We start from the raw sequence: 15014 nt of genomic DNA on the forward strand, positions 1-15014 counted from the left end.
GGGTTTGATTCCCTGTCCAGCTACAAATTTTCTCCTCTATCCTATACTACAATAGCGATCCACTTTATTTCATAAGGATCTGAAATTAGAACTTTGTACATTAAAAGTATACTTTTTTAATGTACACATATGACCTTTTTTTTAACGACGAAAAATGTGGATTTTGGTTGTGGATTTTATTCATATAGTTTATTATTCGGACACAAATAATGCAAAACTTCAATAGCTGACAACCGAGCCCCTGTGAATTTAAATAATCTAATGCCTGCTATCTGGTAATTTTGATGGCTGCATATAGAATGAGTGTTATTTAAATCAAAGTTAGTTAAATTTACCATAAAATTTCAAATAAATTATTAAATCGCTTGCACAAACATTATCAATAACCAGGTTGCATCGTCCACCCTTGTTCTTAAAGGTTATTTCCCTTGGTAAACATTTCAACTTGATGAACACTGTCACATGCTCTCTTCTATTTTGCTCATGGATAATTATTCCATTGTCCACGAATGATCTCAGCAAGGAAGCATTAGGTTAACCTCTTTGGATTGATATGCTGACCTCGAGTCATAACACAATGAAGTCCGAGAAATACCCGCGACCTTTACCCGTGTCCTCCAGACATGTTAAATCTATTGTTACAGCGAGTTGTCTAACTTATGCAGGTAAGTATCGTTTTTTAACCGGACGAGATATATTGGAAGATGTTTAACGTTAAAAATTACCGGGGGGGGGGGGGGGGGGGGGGGGGGAATCCTATGTTGAAAAAATAAAAGAAAATTTAATTTCATCAAATGTAATTAAAGCATATGAATAACAATGACAAAATAAAAATTCTAAGTTGATTTTTGAAATAGTGATCAATCATGGACAAGGAAAAATGAATAATATAAATCAACAACATCAATAACAAAATTTCATCATCATCATCACTCAAGTGAATATCCTTGTACAGTAACAAACAAAGAGGCGGATCATGCGGAACAGGACGCGTTGTCGCTCCAGAGTGAATTTACCGGGAGGAAGAATGTCTGACGTTACATTCCCTGTTGTCAAATCTTCTGATCTGACATTGTCTGATGGTGGGCTTCAGTAGTAGGATCTCTCTCTCTCTCTCTCTCTCTCTAGATATATATCTAAATATATATATAAAGCACAGGAATAACAATAAACTCTTAAATGAACATAACTGCCCTAAGTGAAGAAATATATTTAATATAAAGCACAGAAAAATTCACTTTATTTGGATACCCACTTCCGCCCCTACCCGGGGTTGAACTCACGACCTGCGGGACCAAATCTCCTAGCAGCATGTAACCAGAGCGCTAGACCGCTCGACCATCTAGGCAAGTATATATCTATCTATCTATCTATCTACATATATATATAATCTGCATCGATCTTGACGAACATCTTCCCGTCTATGAAGTATTCCAAAACAGTCCTAGTTCAGATTCATTAAACGATATAATAATTTAAACAAATGTAGTTACTTGCATCAGTTTCCATCTTTTAATGACTTCGGTCTGCAATCGTCGTTCCCATGTCCGAGTATATGACAACTGCGCCTAAGGCTATGACGGTTTAACGAAACGCTATTATAGATATACTTGGATAGTTGAACGATACCTACAGTTACAGATTGTATTGCATGCTTTAACATAGGGCTGAGGAAGCCGAAATTCCTCTACAAAATCAACTGTATTCTTCATTTGCCCAAAGTTGAACGCAGTACTTTCAGAGACACCTGTTCTGGTGTAGTTTTGCCAATCTTGGAACAATTCTCCTTTGATTAACGTATGAAACAATGTTTTAAACTTACATGTACTTGGATCAGAATCTCTTGCAAACCTTTTCTGAAAGTAAATTTTATACACATATTTCCTCCTCAGTTTTTAATTAATCACTTTACTACCGGAGCCAACACATGCATGAAGTTTACCAATAATAAACATGTCTTTCTCCTATATATTGATAGTCAGGATAGAATTTTGCGCCTCTTCTAAATTCACATGATATAGACAGTTCTCACCACAATAGTTCAATGCTTTTTCTTTCAAGCTTAGTCAATTTGTTTTGCATCGGACTATAATGATGCTTTTTCATTGGATAAAACGTACGTGTCACGTGATTGTCGTCTAACGTTTTTGAGAGTAGACGACATCGTATAATATACGCTTCTCTCACTCAACCGGTCGCTGAAGCTTAGTGGTAGAGCGTTTGCTACGAAGGTTGTGAGTTCGAGCCCCGCTCATAACATAGCCGCGTCAAACCCAAGACGTTTACAAACATTGGTAGTGATTGGTCGTCCGCCAAATGCTCGGCATTCACGAGTCTTTCGAATATGGCCTTAAAAATGGAGATCCTGTGTCTCGGTTGGTGTTGGCACTATAAAGGAGCATCACTTGAACCGCGCTGGGCGTTGATTACAAAATAAGCAGAGATCCCAATTAGTTGTACTTCACCTACAGCAGCTGTTTACGTCTTCATTTGAGTGAAAAATTCTCGACGGGACATATACATGTAAAACAAACAAAACGCAAACCACACCTAATCTCATTATGTGGTTACAATCATATCATCACATTCAGTAACGGATTTAAGGGGGGGGGGGGGGGGGGCAGCCGGCGCGCGCCCTCTTAATATTTTCAAATTTAAGGTAAATCGTGGTCAGGTCTCTTGTTTAGCAGAATATAAACAATAGAAGAAGCAATAATTTCTTCCACTCTCGGAGAAATAAATGATAAAATCTTTTTATTTATTGAATTACTTTGATTGGGAGAACTTATATTTTTTCTAAAAAACCCTAAAAGTTGCGTCATTTTATTAATTTCACCTTATCAAAATGACAGAAAGTAGTACTGTACATGTGTAGGAGACATTTCTAGCCCTATACAATTCGCAAAATCCAGAAGCGTCGCCCCCTGGGCCCCCACCAGAGCTTCGCCCTGGACTCACTGGGGGCCTCCAGACCCCTACCTCAAAAAGTTGCGCACCCCTTAATTGCAATTCCTGGATCCGCCCCTGGCATTTTCATTACGTGATTATAATGATTGCCACAATACACATTCTCTTATCTCATTATCACTGTGCGGGTTCTCATCACGTGATTATAATCATTGTCACCACAAATATTCTCTTATGGCCTACACCCTCTTACACCGGAAGCCAGTGGAGTGGTTATCGTTGCGGTTCTAAGCTATTCAAAGTGGCATGGACGCGATTTGAACTGAAAATTTTTCAAATTTTATGTCAGTTGTTGAGATACAGGTGAGATACACCACTCGCAATTCTTTGATATATAAATGAGGCTCTTGCCATAAGTTTTTCTTTTGAAACTACATCCATAATTATAAAATAAAAATTGCACGATAATTGCATGATAATTGTAAATACAAATATACTCTCGAAAAGGCGGATTTGCATGCAGCTAAACTTCAATTTATACATCTATTATTTCCATGTCACACCGCCGAAACACTGAATTAGGGTAGAGTAAGTGATTTTTGACATACGCTGGCTGATTGGAGCAATGCATTTGCTTGTCAATTACCATTTTGTACATGTACTGACAGAATTTGAGACTGAAACATGTCCGATGTTAGTGTGAAAAAACGTACATGCCAAAAGTACATTTTGTGTACAAATGTCAAAACCGTTTATAAAATGTGCGTTGTCGGTGACAAATGTATATATGAAATGTATATTTTACGTGTACAAATTCCAGAAAAATAGAAAATGCACAAACTGAAATCGCCCATACGTACGTTTTCGTGTATGTTGCAAGATAACCTCTTGGTTTCCAAATGGTTTGAAATGTAAAAGCTGAGGCGTTATCCGAGACTTTTATATTTCTAAAATAAAAGCTGAGGCGTTATCCGAGACTTTCATATTTCTAACAATATTTCTAGATCAAGGTTATCTACATCATCCACGAAAAGAGAAATTCTACTGCGGCCCAGAAACGTTTACCTATACAATTACGAATTCATTCCGCCAACCTCGGCTGATTCCGGAACCTACATATATTCCGATGTTCGCCGAGTGTTACGAATTAGATCACCATGACGTCATGATAGTTTCCGAAACGGACTAGACCTACATGTTTTTATATGCACGAAAGTGAGATGGTAGGGTTTTAATACTAGATCTATTTGAAAAAATTTAAAGTATTTAGTTAGATGTTGGTGGATTATATCAACTGCTTTGAATACACCGTTCAAGAAAACTACACATATGTGGAAGAGGGTTAATTTTTCTGTGCTTCGATATGTTTTGTTGTTGTTGTTTTTTACCATGTGTATCGATCTCGGTATGCAGACGATTTATTTATATTGTTCTTCAGTCATTCATAAATTTGTTTGCAACATATACTGATTATTATTTATGACTATGTTTAATTGCCAAGTTGTTGACTTTATTGCTGTCTTTGCAAAACACAAAGAGCAGGACATAATTATGTGTATCGATTTACTCGTAATCAGTCAAATATTACGTATGAAGATATATAGCAGGATAATGACCGCGGCATTCATTTGATCTTTGAAATTTAACGACGGTAGAATTAGAACGAACAGTGATCAATCTCATAACTCCTAGAAGCAATACAAAATAGATAGTTGGGCATACACGGACCCCTGTATAAGGCATCCGGTTAGCTTTAAGGCTGCATAGGTTTTTCTGGTATACAGCGTTGTATAAATATGATCCCTAAAAGTGCCAAAATAATTCTATGTTAAATTGCTAAATGTTTATGCACAATGTTTTAAAATTGTGTGTTTTGTCAATTTGTCTTTAAAAGTTTACCAAAATCCCTGCCCAAAAAGATGTCTGTTTTAGGACTAAGCTTGGCTTTTGTTCTGGCTTCTGCCTGTCCGTCTCCTAGTCTCATTCAACCCCACTCGCGAGTAATACGAAACGCGAGTTATATGGCATTTATAAACCATTAATATCACAGCCAATTGATGGTTTCGTAAGATGTTTTTGTTGATATCAATCCAATGTTTTTGCCTTTGATGATTTTACAGCTTGTAATGATGGACATTTCCTCATGAAGGCTCTGTGCTGCACAGCTGTGAACAATGCGCGTATGATTCTTAAAAAGAATAGTACATTTATTCTAACGGCAGGAAATTCAGACAGAAGTGGAAGTAGAATGTAAACTCTGCTTCATGAAGTGCATTAATGAAAATATATAAGGGTAGAGGATGAAAGGCGAAGATAACGAATAGTGATCAATCTCATAAATCCTATAAGCAATACGAAATAGATAGTTGGGCAAACACGGACCCCTGGATATACCAGAGGTGGGATCAGGTGCCTAGGAGGAGTATATATATTCTGCAGAAACCATGAAGGGTGTTTGTACTTTGATTTGTGAAACTAATACTGACTTCAGAGGAATAGCATGTTCATTTTTATGTTTTACAATCAACCATTTTTCGCCAATCAATCATAGTCAAAGAAAAGGGTTCATGCATTCGTCAACGGTCAGAGTACTTAGTCAAATGAATATATTATGTAAAGAAGAAAAACAAATAGAGAGAGAAGGCATACGTGTACTATTTACATTGTATGTATGTTAAACTGATAAGACGTGGCATGATATAACACCTGTACTAGTTATACTACCACCAGCTCTCATCATGAATTCATTTCTTTTCCTTTTTATTTCTATCGTAGCTGGAGAAAAAAAGACTTCTTTTGAATGATCCCTCATTGCTACAGACTAAACTGGACGCCTTGGAGACCAAATTTATGGACCTTATGACAAAATACACTTCACAGGAATCGGTAATCAATGAACTTAAGTCTAAAAACAATGCCCAGGATACAGTGATCAGTGAACTCAAGTCTAAGAACAATGTTCTAGATACAGTGATCAGTGAACTCAAGTCTAAAAACAATGCCCAGGATTTATAAAATATAAATATAAAAGCCGAGGCGTTATCCGATACTTTTATATTTCTAACATTTCTAGACTAAGGAGGTTATCCTGCATCATCCACAAAACAAGAATTCTACTGCAGTCCAGAAACGTTTACCTATACATTTACGAATTAGGTCACCATGACGTCATGACAGTTTCCGAAACGGACTAGGCCTACATGGTTTTTTTTTTTTTTAGTTAGTATTTGTGGATTACATCAACTGCTTTGAATACACCGTTCAAGAAAACTACACATATGTGGAAGAGGGTTAACTTTTCTGTGCTTCGATATGTTTGTTTACATGTGTATCGATCTCGGAATGCAGACTATTTATTTTTATTGTTCGTCAGTCATTCATCAATTTGTTTCAAACATATATTGATTATTTTTTATGACTATGTTTAATTATTAAGTCATCGACTTTATTGCTGTATTAGCAAAACACAAAGTGCAGTCAATATGGGCATCGATTTACTCGTAATCAGTCAAATATTATGTATGTATGTAATGACCGCGCCATTCCTTTGATGTTTGCAATAACCGCGGTAGAATTAGGAATCTACATTGTATAAGGCATCCTATTAGCTTTAAAGCTCGCATAGGTTCCACTGGTATACAGTCTGGCATAAACATGGCCCCTAAAAGTGCCAAAATGGCATGTGTGATAAATAATTTTATGTTAAAATACTAAATGTTTATACCCAATGTTTTTAAATTTTGCATTTGTGTTTTGTCAATTTGTCATGAAAAGTATACAAAATCTCTCTCTCCATGTAATTATCTTTTACAAGAAAAGTGAAAGGTGCGAGGAATAACACCATTATCGTCCTCCCCAAAAAGATGTCTGTTTTTGGACCAGGCTTGGCTTTTGTTCTGGCTTTTGTCTGTCTGTCTCCTAGGGTCAGTTCAATCCAACACGATAGTAATATGATACGCGAGTTATATGTTGTTTATAAACCATTAAAATCATGGCCAATCCATGGCTTTGTAAGATTTTTTTTCGTTGATATTAATGCAATGTTTTTGCCTTTGATATTTTAACAGCTTGTAATGATAGCCATTTCCTCATGAATGCTCAGTGCTGCGCAGTTGTGTATAATTCTTGATTAGAATAGTACGTTTATTTCAACGGCTGGGAATTCAGACAGAAGTGAAAATACAATGTAAGTAATTCTTCATGAAGCGCATTAATGAAAATACATAATGGTAGGACTGCTACGCTGCACACCGATATATTTCACGAAGAGATAACCTATAAGCCTTTAAGTCCAAATAGGGGGGACCTTCAAATGACACCGCAAAAACCGAGGCCCCGTGTCACAGCAGGTGAGGCGCAATAAAGATCCATCCGTGCTCAAAAGCCGTAAGCGCAGAGCATAGGCCTAAATTTTACAGCCCTTCACTGGCAATGGTGACGTCTCCATATGAGTGAAAGATTTTCGTGAGGGACACAATTGTACCTCCGGACTTCAATCAAAAGTATGGAATTCAGTAATCTCATATTAAACGCATTAAAATAAAAAGGATTTTGGTGTGTATCCGTGGGGATTTCTAATATTTTATCAACAATGTAATCGGTCATTAATAATGTAATAATGTTTTCTATTGAATTTGCAAGTGACTTTACTTAAATAATTCAAATATAATGGTGTATTCTAGGAAAATTTTGTGGAAAATACTAGCATATGGTGTTCGCAATATTAAACATTTACGAATAGTTGTTTTTTTTTAAATTCCATAACAATTTTGTTTAGGGTATCTTATGTCATTGAAGATTCCACTGCGGAGTGGATCACATACTCCATTAACTGTTTCAACTCTTTTATATGTCCCCATAAATTAATAATCCCCGCGTACAGCAGTACTGTGAAAGAGGCTTGTGTCAGATTGTAAAATTCTTTCCTGGACTCTTAGTTAACGATATCCCGCTACAGTTTACATGTTAGACTCCTGACGTATCCACCCGTCAAACTAACACTTAGACTCCGGCAGACCAAAACGTGACGTATCCACCCGTCAAACTAACACTTAGACTCCGGCAGACCAAAACGGTATTTATCATCAACTTGCATACACTTATCAATAGTAAAGTTGTAATCTACAGAATATATAATCAATTATTTTTTGAGTCGGCTCGCGAAGCAAGATACTCTTTGCTGTCAACGACGTGTGGATTGATCGCGACTCACACACTTTCTGTTTATATTCTTACACCGACAGTAAATAAATCCCGCGCACAAAGATCTTCAAAAAAGTTTCATTTGCTTTTCTGAACAGCTTCATTAGGTTTTAAAGACATATCATACATGTATGTTGACATTCTTATAACAATGTAATTTAAATGAGTCCCCTCAATACGTTTAAAGAAACTAAACATGGTGCGCATGAATACATGATGTAAGCAAATTAAGTCAATAAGTGTCACAGGCCATGGTACATTAAACATGCGACGCACGTGTGTATAAATATATCAACTACAAAAATAGATTCGTAAACATGCAACAAACAACTTGTAACTAAATAGTTTATAGTAAAGAAAGTAATATCTTGATGTCTTAGGTTGGAAAAGCATAGTAAATATTTGAAAATGGTATTGGTCTATTACCACCGATCATACTCCCCGTCGAGGCCTCTTCGAAAGTGTGTCAAAGCCTAGACCATGTGACTATTTCTGCGGGAATCTACCGGGGTGAGACGAGGAACGCATGTTCAGTTTGTTCTGTTTTCGCTTTCAGGCTATTCTACAGTCAGATATAGATAATCACATTTATACCATATTTTGTCGAATATATTTAATACGCATCCCCTTTTGGGGCCTGTAAATTATGGAAATACCATTGTTCGTGTGTACAATTGCATTTAACTTTACGAGAAATCTTTATGGAAATAATACAGGTTCTCAAAAAAGCATGCACTAGAATTTGTATACAGTGCAGCAAATTTGTTTGTTTTGTTTTTTTAAAGAAAACGGCAATCTTGTCCTTATACACACACAATATAGCAGTATTTTCAGAGAAATAATGTCAATATCAGCAAAGCACGAGAGTTTGTAGCAATAAAGTTTTAACAGACTCGATATTTTCTTTGTTTAAAATTCATACCAATTAGATAGCCGACGCGACCGTTTAATGTTTTGTGTAAAATAATTTTTTAAAAACAATTTTACACTTTTAGATAGGTAAACAACGCGGCGAAACATTAAGTGCACATTGCATTGACTAAAACCAAATGAATCAAAAACCTTTAGTGGTATGCAGTATGTGTCCCTTCTCATAAAAACAATTAAAAAGTGCGTATTATGTTTGGTTAAATACAAGTGTAAATTAATAAGTGTAATGCATTATTCTGATTGTAATTTTTCCTAGAATTATGGAAGCCCATTAATGTCATTGTGATAATCAGTATTTACGTTTTTCCGAAGTACGGAAACCCATTTCAGCCATATTTAAAAATTCATGTGACTGTATTTAAGATTTTGTAACAATTACTCATGCCCCCTTTCAAAATAGAAAAAAGGGGGATTGCTTTGCACTTGTTGGTCGACAGACCACATGTTCGCTCAATATCTTGGGAACCATTCACTTGATCGTTATGATATTTGCTAAACTTTTTTGTTGGATGGTATCTTCTTACAACCGTTGTGGTGCTTATTTGAGGGTTTTCTGTTGTGATATAAAGTTCTATATGACTACGTAATGATTTTCCTCCAGTTTTTAGCATTTGTACATCATGGATTGTTTAGCACAATCATCAGTTAGCAATGACTCTTTATATCCATGTTGGGTATGTACATGTAATATAAATGGCAGTGGTCATGACTTAGTTAAATTTAGTCACTTTACACAGGCATGGTGCATTAAAGTATAAATCCTGCTAAAAGAAGCGTGCATATGCGAATTCACACACACGATGTTCGTCATCCTTGATTACTGCTATCTTGATCCTTCAAGATTACATATTTCTGTTGATAATGAAGTGCGAGTTTACTCTCAGACCCTTCAGGCCTTTGATTTTATTTATCAAATTAAGACAAGATATTCTGATTATTTCTAAAAATCTCAGAGCGATTGGTTTATAGACAAGTTTTTATTTTGAAGATCTCAATTCTTTACTTCGTACAAACAACACATGTTAGTTCCTTTTCATCGTGATATGGTGGACATTGCAAAGAACCACATCTTGCTTTGACTCCAGATATTATTCTACCATCCATCGTTCCGCCTTGACCACCGTATAGAGTGTCTGGGTGTTCGTCTATGCAGATAAACTGCGTTGCTGAAGGCACAGTCTCATGACCGGCTGCAAGGTATCCATGGTATTGCCTTGTCCAGCCAGGATAACACGTGCTTCTCCCAGGAATCATCAAAGTACTCACATCCATTTTACTACGACAGACAGTACATGGGGCGTCTTCGCCATGTTCTAGTCCCGCTTGAGGGCTGTCATACTCCCCACCATGCATGTAATGGAATTTTGCTGAATTGGTTAATGTAAAATCCGGATCTGGAGTAAGGCATACATATTCAGCTGCCCCACCAACACTGTGGTAATTTGAACCACCTATAAAACCTAAAATAATGATTAGAATTTTTCAACATTCCGTAAGTTTTATTTATGATGGGTCTTAAGAACATCTCACCGGATAACGCTAACGGTCATCCAACGGATAACAAAATTGTCATTCCGTTCGTTTCCGTTTCTTTGCGTTTTTCTTTCGGCCAACGCTTTCTTTGACCAGCCAGATAAGTTCGGTCTATCAGACGGAGAGTTTTTATGGGCATGTTCAAAACTAGACACCACCAGACTATGGAGTCCGCTTACTATACGGTAGCTATGTGTTTTAATCGGAACTCATGCGGTTCTTTTCCTATACTTGTCCAGTTCATATCCGTTGATATCCGGTGGACATACACATGTATGTCACGTCCCGACTACTACCGGACATTCCGCGGGCCAACCGAAGATGTAATGGACACTAACTACATGTCTACGGACAAAAAAAGGAATGAAACTGGAGAATAATGGCTGTCAAACGGAGGTCCACGGGACAGGTACAAGTCCGTTCGTCTAACGTTGAAAGAATATTATATCAGTTTCGCATGTGTTCCACGTTCGTTTAACCCGGTAATTGGCCTTTATTCAGACGGCAATGTCCGTTAATCGACCGTTAACTACCCGGTATATGCAGTAATCGTGCAGTTATGATGCATTTTATACGCTTCATACACCGATCGCAGGAGCCCCGAGCAGCGGCAAGAACGACTTTCATTAACGGATACAAACGGGCAGAATTATGCCACAGTTATACTTATTCGTGCGACGTCCGTTTATGCTATCCGGCAAGGTGTGGTTGCTCCTTTAATATTTCGTGACATATTGGTGAATATTGGCTAAGTTGGGTTCAGAATTCGCGAAATTGTGAACGAATTATTACACACAACGAGTGTCAAAATTCACCAAAATTAAAGGAAAGAGGTGGGCATTCTAAACATAAAAATGTACCAAAATGGAAAGAAAATCTAAACTGTCGAAACTTCTATGATTTAAATTCAGTCCAACAAGATTTTAAGAAAATACCCTGCAGCCAACGCAAAAATGACTAAAATCATTCTACAATTATTTTGCAATAAAATCACTGCAACACACTCTATATTGCAGTCATGTCGAGTCATACAGAGTATGATACCAGCCCCCTGTGGATAGAGTAACAACGCTCAACTTAAGTCTTGGGTGGCCAGGATTCGAACAATCCTAGTGATCAATCGTCCAAAAAACATTACTTTGTTAAACACCACTCTGATTCCATGGCATCAGTTACATACCTAAATGTGCTCCTTTGTTAGCTGACCTGTTTTAATGTTCTTATGAAACAGATTTATTCAAGCGCTTCTACATGAGAAGAAAAATTCTCTTGATGTGGCCTTAAACTCGACATTTAGATATATCGACGACGTTTTATTAACAATACTCATTTTCATGCATATATCAATTCGATATATCCCTGTGAATTCGGGATAAAAGACACCACAAAGTCCTCTACATCTGCTTCGTACTTAGATATTTAATTGAAAATGGCAAATTAGCAACTCAACTTTATGACAAACGGGATGATTTCAGCTTCTCCATCGTCAACTTCCCATATCTATGTAGCAATATTTCTTTATCACCTGCATATGATGTTCATATCTCTCAACTGATTCGACACGCAAGAGCTTGTTCTGCGTGTGATCAGTTTTTAAATCAAGGCAGGCTATTGAAAAAGTTGATGTCACAAGGGGTTTCAAGTCTCGTTTAAAGTCAGCATTTTGCAAATTATATGGTTGTTACACTGCTTTAGTTTGCGAATAGAATCTATCATTGGATCAAATGCTGTCTAATATGTGTTATACCGATTATTAGACAGTTTTTGACATGCTGATTTTGAGTACAGATAACTTCGTTTGCTTGATCAAGATATAGGGCTCACGGCTGGTGTGACCGGTCGACAGGGATGCTTACACCTCTTAGACACATGATCCCACCTGGTGTGTTCAGGGGTTCTTGTTTGCCCAACTCTTTATCTTATATTCCTTATGGGAGTTATGAGGTATATCACTGTACGTTATCTTCACCTTTTTCATCTACCAAATCAAAAAAATAATCCAATATATTGTTGAAACTTTTGTTTTAAATGTAGTGAATAGATTTTCAAGGAAACACTTTGCAGCTAATGCAAAAATGACTAAGCTCATTCTATAATAATTATTCTTCAATGAAAATAAAACCACTTTAACTTACATATTCATTATTACGGTCATGTTGAGTCATACATATTATGATAACAGCACCTGTGGATTAATAACAACGCACAACTATTGGAGATTGTTTGGTGAATGTCTAATTTTTCACAACAATTTAAGTCTTGCACGGCAAGGATTCGAAGTGAACACCCGGCTACAGAATATGAGTAGAAGAAACATCGAAATTTCTCAAAGTACACTGAACATTTTTTTCCACTCGATCGCGACAAAAACTACATGGGTGTGATTAAACATCCAAAGTATATGACATACGATTATGCATATTAACCATGTATCCATGACAGTAAGAAAATGTATTCCCACCTGAATATATTTGATCTGTTGTGTTCGAAGGACAAGACGTTTTACCCCAACGAACAAACGTCGCACCACCTGTAAAGAATATCAGAGCAATTAGACTATGTAAGTTTACGCCAATGTTCAGAAAGAACTAATTGAAATTTCCAACAGTCTGAATTTAGAAAGGGGACACAAAAATGCCTGTCGCCAAATTCAATTGATAATAAGACAATAGAATATAAATTGAATCAAATTACAATGTAGTTCTATAAACCATTTCTTTAATATGGTGATATAGTGAGATTGTAGAAGTTAAAACTACCTTGTACTGAATTATCAAGTTTTCCACTCAGATCATTGATTTTTGACTTAAGTTCGTTGATCACCGATTCCTGGGAAGTGTATTTTGTCATGAGGTCCATAAATTTGGTTTCCAAAGTGTCCAGTTTCGTCTGTAGCAAAGCGGGATCATTCAAAAGAAGTCTTTTTTCTCCAGCTCCGATAGAAATTATCGGGAAAGCAATAAAAAGGAAAAGAAACGAATTCATGACGAGAACTGGGTAACTAGTACAGGTCTTATATCATGCCACGTCTTATCAGTTTGACATACATGCAATGTAAACTATGGAAAGCCGTAGGGTACCCCCACATTATTATTATTTTTCCCTATATAAAATGCCAAAATTATAATCTCTTCCAAAAATAAAAATTTCCCCCTATTTTATGGAAAGCCGTAGGGTACCACCACATTATTATTATTTTTCCCTATATAAAATACCAAAATTATAATCTCTTCCAAAAATAAAAATTTCTCCCTATTTGTCGATATTATTATTATATCGCAGCGATAATAATAATCTGTCCCGAATCTCAGACACCAAATTATAATTTCATCCCCAAAAGAAAAATATTCTTTATTTATGACATTATTATAGTTATAAATACTGCCGCAATAATCATAAAAACTGACCCGATTTAAAGTCACACATTATCTTTATAAATATAATCTTTCCACTACATTAATAATTACTGAACATCGCCAACATATGGAAAGCCGTAGGGTACCCCCACATTATTATTATTTTTCCCTATATAAATTACCAAAATTATAATCTCTTCCAAAAATAAAAATTTCCCCCTATTTGCCCGATATTATTATCATATCGCAGCGATAATAATAATCTGTCCAGATTCTCAGATACCAAATTATAATTTCATCCCCAAAAGAAAAATATTCTTCATTTATGACATTATTATAATTATAAATACTGCCGCAATAATTATAAAAACTGACCCGATTTAAAGTCACACTTTATCTTTATAAATATAATATTTCCACTACATTGATAATTACTGAACATCGCCAACAATAATTATCTTTTTTTATTTGAACGCTATAAAATATAATCTGTACTGACAATAATAATTCTGGACCAGCCAAAAAGACAAGATTATTATTGTTGGTGGAAAAGATTTGGACGCTTGAAACAGAAAACGTTTGTCTGAATCGGATTCACAATAATAATCTCCGATTACAGATTGGCAGATATTATATGAAGCGTGAAGGCAGATATTATTTCATGCGTGACTGTAAGCAAGCGTCTGAGTGATAGGGAAATCACATGATTTAGTGTCGTTATATGATCTGAGTAGTGCAACTTGAACTTACTGAGCCTTACGATCGATCTATCATCTAATATAATACGTTCATCCATCTGTCAAAAAGGTATGTGTACAGTATATTTTAGTGGGTGATAGAATGTGAATAATACAGTGTGTATTATTATCCATGTAGATCTATAGCATTTTTCTGCCCCCCCCCTTTTTTTTTTTATCTTGACACGATGTATATATTTACACAACCAGCATGCAGTAATTTTTCTTGGCTATTTGCACATTAACCGTCTGTCATTTAACTTTCCTTGACCATTTCCATTACTGTGATTGACTGAATTTGACATAGATAACTTACTAGATATATATCTGTATGTGTGTGTTTAATAAT

At 36.1% G+C, this 15014-nt stretch overlaps 1 protein-coding gene across 1 annotated transcript; it reads right to left on the minus strand.

Annotated features, from left to right (window-relative positions):
- Positions 1–9997: 9997 nt before the first annotated feature.
- LOC125664272 (short-chain collagen C4-like) lies at positions 9998–14102 on the minus strand. The gene is made up of 3 exons (XM_048896960.2): positions 13332–14102; positions 13034–13102; positions 9998–10499 (listed from the first exon to the last, which is right to left on the minus strand). Exons 1-3 carry the CDS (start codon positions 13555–13557, stop codon positions 10039–10041), a joined length of 756 nt encoding a protein of 251 aa, XP_048752917.1. The 5' UTR covers positions 13558–14102; the 3' UTR covers positions 9998–10038.
- Positions 14103–15014: the final 912 nt, after the last annotated feature.

This window comes from Ostrea edulis, chromosome 1, assembly GCF_947568905.1.
Source record: "Ostrea edulis chromosome 1, xbOstEdul1.1, whole genome shotgun sequence".
In the NCBI taxonomy this organism is placed as follows: domain Eukaryota; kingdom Metazoa; phylum Mollusca; class Bivalvia; order Ostreida; family Ostreidae; genus Ostrea; species Ostrea edulis.